The 7279-nt window shown below is 34.5% G+C and overlaps 1 protein-coding gene across 1 annotated transcript; it reads right to left on the bottom strand.

Annotated features, from left to right (window-relative positions):
- Positions 1-901: 901 nt before the first annotated feature.
- Positions 902-6825, bottom strand: LOC109212758 (myb family transcription factor PHL7-like). The gene is made up of 9 exons (XM_019376430.1): positions 6635-6825; positions 5301-5407; positions 3788-3912; positions 3483-3680; positions 3043-3119; positions 2894-2936; positions 2691-2748; positions 2440-2465; positions 902-1643 (listed from the first exon to the last, which is right to left on the bottom strand). The coding sequence occupies exons 4-9, from the start codon at positions 3586-3588 to the stop codon at positions 1054-1056; spliced, it is 900 nt and encodes a 299-aa protein (XP_019231975.1). The 5' UTR covers positions 3589-3680; positions 3788-3912; positions 5301-5407; positions 6635-6825; the 3' UTR covers positions 902-1053.
- Positions 6826-7279: the final 454 nt, after the last annotated feature.

Below are 7279 nucleotides of genomic sequence, written 5' to 3'. Positions count from 1 at the left end.
TAGGTAGGTAGTAGTAAGTAAGTAAGTAAGTAATAAGTAAAAGTAAAAAGTTAAAAAATTAAAATTTTTTTTGTATTTCTTATCAGTTTATCGATAAACCGATAACCGAAGAGGACAAAATCGAAATCGATAACTCGATAAGGAAAATTTCGAAATCGAAATCGATAAACCGATAACAAATAATCGATTCGATTTATCGATAAACCGATTCGAATGCACACCCCTAACGTAAACAGCCTACCCTAATACAAGCATTAGTGGCTGCTTTTAGGGCTCAAACTCGTGACATATAAATCACAGAGAGAAAACCTGCGACCTATAGGTGTATCATATTTTAATTTGTTGTAGACGGGGGTTCGCAATCTGTCTTTTGTGTATTTGAACCTCAACTATTGTAGTTCATAGTACTTTATTTAGTGTCTAGATTGTGAACTAAATTTTTTGATGTGCGCAATAATTTGGTATATATTATCGCCCACAGTTGAGAAGTTATTAGATATTAGTGAAATAGTATCCCGTTCCTTTAGAATATATCCTAATTTTACGTGCACAATTACTATTACTAAAGCATAAAATGTTTCAATAAAATATTACATTGAGCCAGGTAAATTTAAGCGTTTAAAATAATAGTTGAAAATTTGTAAGATGTCAAAACGAGTTACAAATAACAGAAAATAGTACTGCATTAGTATCTAGCATCAGTAAGTAATTCAAGTGAAGCAGGCAAGAATTCAGAACTTTGTTAAGAGTGACTATAAAGCAAGAGGTGTAAAGTAACTTAAAGGGCAGCCCGGTGCACTAAGCTCCCGCTATGCACGAGGTCCGGGAAACGGCCGGACCACAAGGGTCTGTTGTACGCAGCCTTACCCTACATTTGTGCAAGAGTCTGTTTCAAGAGTTGTAAAGTAATTCTTGAGAATAAAAGGTATATTTAACCTAGTAAATTCAGTAAACAAAGTAGCATCTGTGACTGAATGAGAAGATATTTTCAGACTACACATAGTAGTTCAATTGAAGTCCTATTGCACAACCATCATGCAAATATGGAGTAACTTACATGTTACTTCCAGAAATTTTTGAACCTTCATTGCCAAGAGTCAATCCTGATGAAAGATTGAACTGGTCGCTCGCTAAGAAGTCTACTGGATTTGGTTGCTGGTATTGCGAGCTCAAGCTTGATTCCAATATCTGGTGGGGAAGTAGCGTATCTGCTTTAGTAAATGCGCCTACCCTTTGTTTCTTTGATGAGCTTTCACCTTTAGGGCTATTTATTGGTGAAGTCTCGTAGCAACCAGAATCTGGAGTAAGAGGCTCATTTTGCGAGGAGAATGATTGATCGATAGAAACGCTCTTGGTAGGAGCATGTTCTTGTATAGGCTTATCAATGAGAGGAGATTCGGATGTTGGTGCAGGAGTCCCTGGATCAGTTCGGTTATCGGATTCTGGACCATTTTCACCTGCTGGTGAAGGAGTGACCCCAGAAACAGGAACTTCTGAGAGAACTCCACTGAGCCGCTGTTGTTCTTCGATTATCTTCTTCAAGTACTTTCCTTGTGCTTCAATTCTAAGTTGTAGCTGTCTTTGAACCTGTAAAAGTAGAAAACTAAGTAGGAGCAGGCGGTGACAAGTAACCTTTAAAATCCCTAAACCTTTTGCAGGAATAAAATCCAAGTTCCATAACTTCCTGCTAATCAAACTGATATATGAGATGAAGTGAAAATGAAGCAAGTTATCTGTATAGAAATATCAGTTCATTTCACAAAGCGTGCTCAATATATTTCTGTTTTTGATGAAAGAAACCGAATCCAGATAGATTTCAACGGAAATGTTTGAAGATGTGTAACTAGAAGGCCACAAACAACATATCGGGGAAAATGGATAATTTAATTACTACATTTTTTAATCTAAAAATGAAATGCTGGATCGAGGTCAGCTACTATACATCTGATTAGTAAAAAGAGCTTCATTCACGGCTCCAGGGGGATAGTAAAGAGCAGAGGGGAAACAATGTTCTTACACGTGTTTGTTTCAATGGCAAGTTTAAGATAAAGGTAGAAGTTAATAATAGGATGACCAAAAATAGAGAAAAAGCAGGTGGCTAACATCTCCTTGAAACTTTGGTAACTGTTGAAAGACGAAACTCTCGAACAGGTAGAAAATAACTTCCTTGCTAATCAAACAACGTTTCTTCACTTTCTATTCCTCTCATGCTTTAATTAACCAAAATGATTCAAGAAGCTCCAGATCCTTGTAAGAAGAATGAGGATACAGGTTTTTTGTACTGTAAATATGGCGTTAGTACTCCACTTACTTCGTGCGTCTATACTACTATTNGTTAAGTGTGTCAATTACTCGAGATAGGTACAAGAAAGTAAGTAAGATGTGATAAATACTAGATAGTTAGTAGATAAGAATTATATTATGTCCCTTAATATGAACATGTGTCATTTATCTGCACACCGGCGCTAGAATAGAGCAATAATTCTCTCATGTCAAATTATAAATATTTCAGCTAAAGAAGAAAGATGATCAGAATGGAGAATGCAAGGCATTAGTAGGTATATACAGCAAATTAGTGTAAATTATGGAAGATTCAATGCTTGTGTCTTCTTTTTGATAAGGAGAAGACACAAGCATTGAATCTTCCATATTTAAACAGATCGACAAGCAAACAGGGAAAATCTACTCACGATGAACCATCCAAACTGGAAAGCATATCCCCTGATTCCTTCTTGTCAGAGGTTTTCCCTTGCAATCACAATTGCGAGCAAAAAAGGTATCAGAAAGTGTTTTACTGGAGAAGCATAAAATCACCACATTTCAAATGAATAAAGTCTCTTTAAAGCTTTAAGAAATAAACATCGTCGAGATTTTGAATTCTAAAGGAACCTACCATCCGATGAGGAATCTGGAAGGTATTTAGCAAGTCGATATTTCTGAATGAACAGGCAAATGAATGCAATTTAGTCACTACAACGAAATTCCTTTTTAAGAAAATAACGAGTCAGAAGACGTTTCAGAATTTTGCTGCTGCATGTGTACCTGTAAATGGCTTTTTACATGGTAAATAGTTAGCCCTTGCACACCCATGACTCGAAGAACACCTTTAGGGGTAGCACCTGAATCAGAAAAAGAAATAACGTCAGAAACATTAAATAATCAAAGCCCAAATGTAGAAATACAGGATCACACCTCCCCTAATGATTATTTATTGTTAGAGGTTTTCTAGGCGTTGCATCTAGAAGCGTAACAACTGATTAATGGCAACGTGTAAGACACACAGATAATTATAGGAAAAGATCAAATTATTTATGATCCACATATCTGCAGTACTATATTGTCCAAAGCACAGCAGGAAGGTTGCCTCCCTAGCAAGTCAATAAGGATTCTTTTCTCTTAAAGATTTTTTTTCCTTTCTAGAGTGCAAAGGCGGGTTAAGAGGGAAGATAGGAGCACAATTACAACTAAACTCGAGAACTTACGGTCCGGGCCACCAAGTTGTGCGACGGCATCAACGAAACGTTCATGAAGCTCATGGGTCCAACGTAATCGTTGCTTTCCAGCAAGACTAGGATTTATCGGCTCCATTGTGTTGCCACCAGCCTAATATCTTACTGTACGCACTGTAACACTTTTATGAACTAAGCTTGAACTGGGACGCCTTTAGCCAGATATGCACACTAGAATCAAAAGATAAACACACACTTTTTGAGAAAGAAAAAACAAAAAATCCATAACATATGAAAAGAGAACGAATCAGAAAGATAAACACACACTTGAACAGTACCAATAATTCTTTCATCAACTAATTCTCCAGTGAACATTCATCAACACTGAATGGATGTTAGAGCGGGTATCTAATCAGTCTATTCTCTGTAAGAATGTACAATCTAGTAGAACTACCAGGTTAACCTGTACATCGTAAAATACATTAGGCAGGTATTTAGCAGCATCTAATATTTTCATGTCGTGTATTATACAGAAAAACATAGCTCCAAGCTGACTCGGAACTTCAGCAGGAATTGAAGATCGATGAGCAGGCCACCAATAAGGCACAAGTGATTTACTTATAGTGCTAACCGGTATCAAACAAACCACAAGTTTTTTATTAACGAATACTACACTTTAATTTCAATGGAAAAAATGCATTTAATTTCTAAAAGTAAGATTAAATATTCTCATTTAAATCTAGAGGTAGGTGAGTTCACTTTAGATTGAAGATTTTTTTTTATATAGGTGAGATCCATTATCTAATCACATCAAAGTTTTATCATGTAATAAATTTTCCTCCATTCAAGAGAATAACGGATCTTCATTGATCAGCCCTAAATTATGGTATCTTTATTGCTTACCCATTTTACAGGAGAATAAAACAAAACAGTCTATCCTTCAGCAGAAGCCTTAGTTGTATCAACCATGAAGGAAATATTCATGCCATGATGACACTGAAATCTTAAACACTCTAGCTAATTAAAGGCTGTATATATAAAAAATGACCTCTTCTTAATCTATCAGGAAAATTAGGATGTACAATATTGATAGTTATCTTTCCATCCCTATAATGACAAGCAACAACTGACCCATAGGAAAAGGAAAAACAGAAGTTTCCACATTCATCTTTTAAATTACTTTTTTTAGAACAAGTGGAAAAATACAGTGTTCTCAAATCTATAGAGAAGTGATAGCGAGTATTCTGGAGGCATGCATGAAAGTGCATATTCCCAAACTACAGGAGTGATTCCAAATCAAAGTGAATAAAGAACTAGCTTCTGAAGACTGATATTTAGGAAAATGATTTATTACCAAGTCAAAACACAATTGACAGAAAAAGCTGGGTTATCCAGCATGCAAAACAAGGGTATGCACGGTCTACCAACTTTCTCATAGAACAAATTATAGGTGGAGTGAGTTTCTACGGGAACCAATGGATTTGGTTTCCTAAAGCAAAAGAATAGCTAAAATTGAAGACTGAATAAACTCTAGTCCATGCACATACACACCACAGGAGAAAGGCAGAAAGCAAACCAAAATAAGGGAGGATAAATGAATGTGAATAAGAGAGTAAACACGACAAGAGGTGAAAATAACATCCACTTCAGCACTCCATGCAAATATCACAACACACTTACATATAAAACAATATCAGTTTTATAACAGTTTCTAAAGACGCATGGAGTGTATCACTCTCAAAATGATTGCTCCCACAGAAAACATAATCTCAATCACAAAGGAATAAGAAACTTCAAAAGGTGAATACTTTTGGATGTAAATAAACTTAGTGTATGGGTTATTAGTATTACCACTATGCTTCAGAAAAGTTGATAGCTCACACGAGCAAAACCATTACCATATGAATAGTAATGCATGGATAACATTTACGTACACTTTTAATTTGTCCTGCGTAGCACTGAAAGAAGGAATATATAAGTCAATAATACACAATTCAACCTTTCCGCATCTTTAATATATAATCATGAAACAGCATCTATCTTAATGGACAAATGATCATAGTTTCTCAAAAAATTTCCTCACACTACAAGAAATACTTGTTAAGAAAGAGACAGATGTTCACTCCTATGTAATCGGCTACATCCTAAATTCGAAAGTGACAAGAAGACTTTACCGTAAAAAATATGATCGATTAAAATTTGAAAAGAAAAAGAGGCTTGAAGAGTGCAGATGAATACAACTTATGCTTGGCTACTACGTGTTTTGTACCCGAACATAATATCCATAAAACCTAGATGGCGATTTCATCCCGCTATTAGATAATATTCTTACGGATGAAACATCGAGCCCAAAATTCAAAGGACAGAACCAACAACCAAGCTACATGTTTATACTCAAGGGGTACAAAAACACCTTGTTATAAATTTCCTTTGTTTACTTCAAGTACATTGTTTTAACCTAAAATTTTCTTTCTCTGATGTATGAAAAATGTTAAGGAGAAATAACAATTTTACCACCAACTACCAAGCATCTCAAAGCCTTAAACAGCCCAAAAATTAGCTTCGACAATCTATCAGTAATTATTAACTCATCATTAAAGAACACATTCTAAACCATTTATTAAAAAGGAAAACTCATAATTCAGTAAACTAAGATTAAAATTTTCCTAAAACAGCTAAATTTCTCCATCTTTTAACCTATTTCTCTAAATTCAAAAACTTGTATGAAATATTACCCCAAGAAATACAACAACATGCTAAAATTTTCTGATAAGAAAACCCTTTTCATTTCACTAGCTGAGCAACAAACACTTTACATAAAAGACATCATTTCAGCTCCAAGACTAAACATTTTTCACCTTCCATAAAATTTCACAAAATCACCTGAAATTTCCATCAAATTCAGCTACAAGAAATAATTTTTGAAGAAAAAGTTAGCTCCAAATCATTCTAGTCAACTCTTTTACCTTATCAAGAATATAACCCTAGTTGCATGTGTAAAAATCACACACCAATTGCTATAATTCAAAACCAAAACTTCAATCTAAAACTCCCAAACAACAAAACCCCTCACCTAAAAACTCAATAAAATCACCCAAATTTCATTAAATTTGGCCAAAAAAAGGATAGAATTTTGAAGAAAAAATTAATGATCTTCACAGAAAAAAACTGACTGAAAATCTTACAGAGCTGTAAAAGATCTCTCTTTGTTTTCCTTTTTGATGAGATCTTCGAATTTGGTTCTCTCTTTCTCTCTTTTTGAGTGCGAAGTGATTTTATTTTTTTAAATTTCTGGAATATTTATTTAAGAGGAAAAATATAATTATAACATATATGGGCAAAAAGGAAGAGAACGAGAGTCGTGAAAGTGAATTATTTAAAGCTGACCGCGAATTGGATGTCAGTTCTGCCCCTATGACTGCCTGTGGTGCCCGAGGTGAGAAGGACATTGACAAACCCTTTTTTTTTTTTTTTGAAAAAAGTTAATACTCTATAAAAATACTTGAAAGAGGATATTTTTTTTTTGTGTAGTTAAACTGACAAATTTTTTATGTAACCAAGTAATAATATGTATAACCGCCGGCTCATTTGGAGAGTCCGAAACTTTTCTAATGCTTTTTTGGATAAAAAGCACGTTTCTACTACTAAAAAAAGTTACATAACTACCTAAAACGCAGTACTATATTGCGAATTACTTTAACGGAAATTTAGCCGTTAGAGTAATTTGCAGTATAGTACTGCGTATTATTAAATTTTTTTTAAAGGATATCGCAGTACAATACTGCGAATTACTTTTCACTCTGATTTTTGGGCCCAGCTTTATTTTATTA

The sequence above is a fragment of the Nicotiana attenuata genome, unplaced genomic scaffold, assembly GCF_001879085.1.
Source record: "Nicotiana attenuata strain UT unplaced genomic scaffold, NIATTr2, whole genome shotgun sequence".
Taxonomy (NCBI): Eukaryota; Viridiplantae; Streptophyta; class Magnoliopsida; order Solanales; family Solanaceae; genus Nicotiana; species Nicotiana attenuata.
The sequence above is the reverse complement of the archived record's forward strand: the minus strand, read 5'-3'. Positions and strand labels throughout refer to the sequence as shown.

What these genes read in the sequence shown, in the direction of transcription:
- LOC109212758 (XM_019376430.1), bottom strand. Translation starts at nt 3,588, where the DNA reads ATGGAGCCGATAAATCCTAGTCTTGCTGGAAAGCAACGATTACGTTGG. An exon ending in ATGTAAAAAGCCATTTACAG is followed by an intron (nt 2,937 to 3,042) that starts GTACACATGCAG and finishes CTGTTCATTCAG; the next exon opens with AAATATCGACTTGCTAAATA. An exon ending in TGTGCAGATAAATGACACAT is followed by an intron (nt 1,644 to 2,439) that starts GTTCATATTAAG and finishes CAAAAGGTTTAG; the next exon opens with GGATTTTAAAGGTTACTTGT.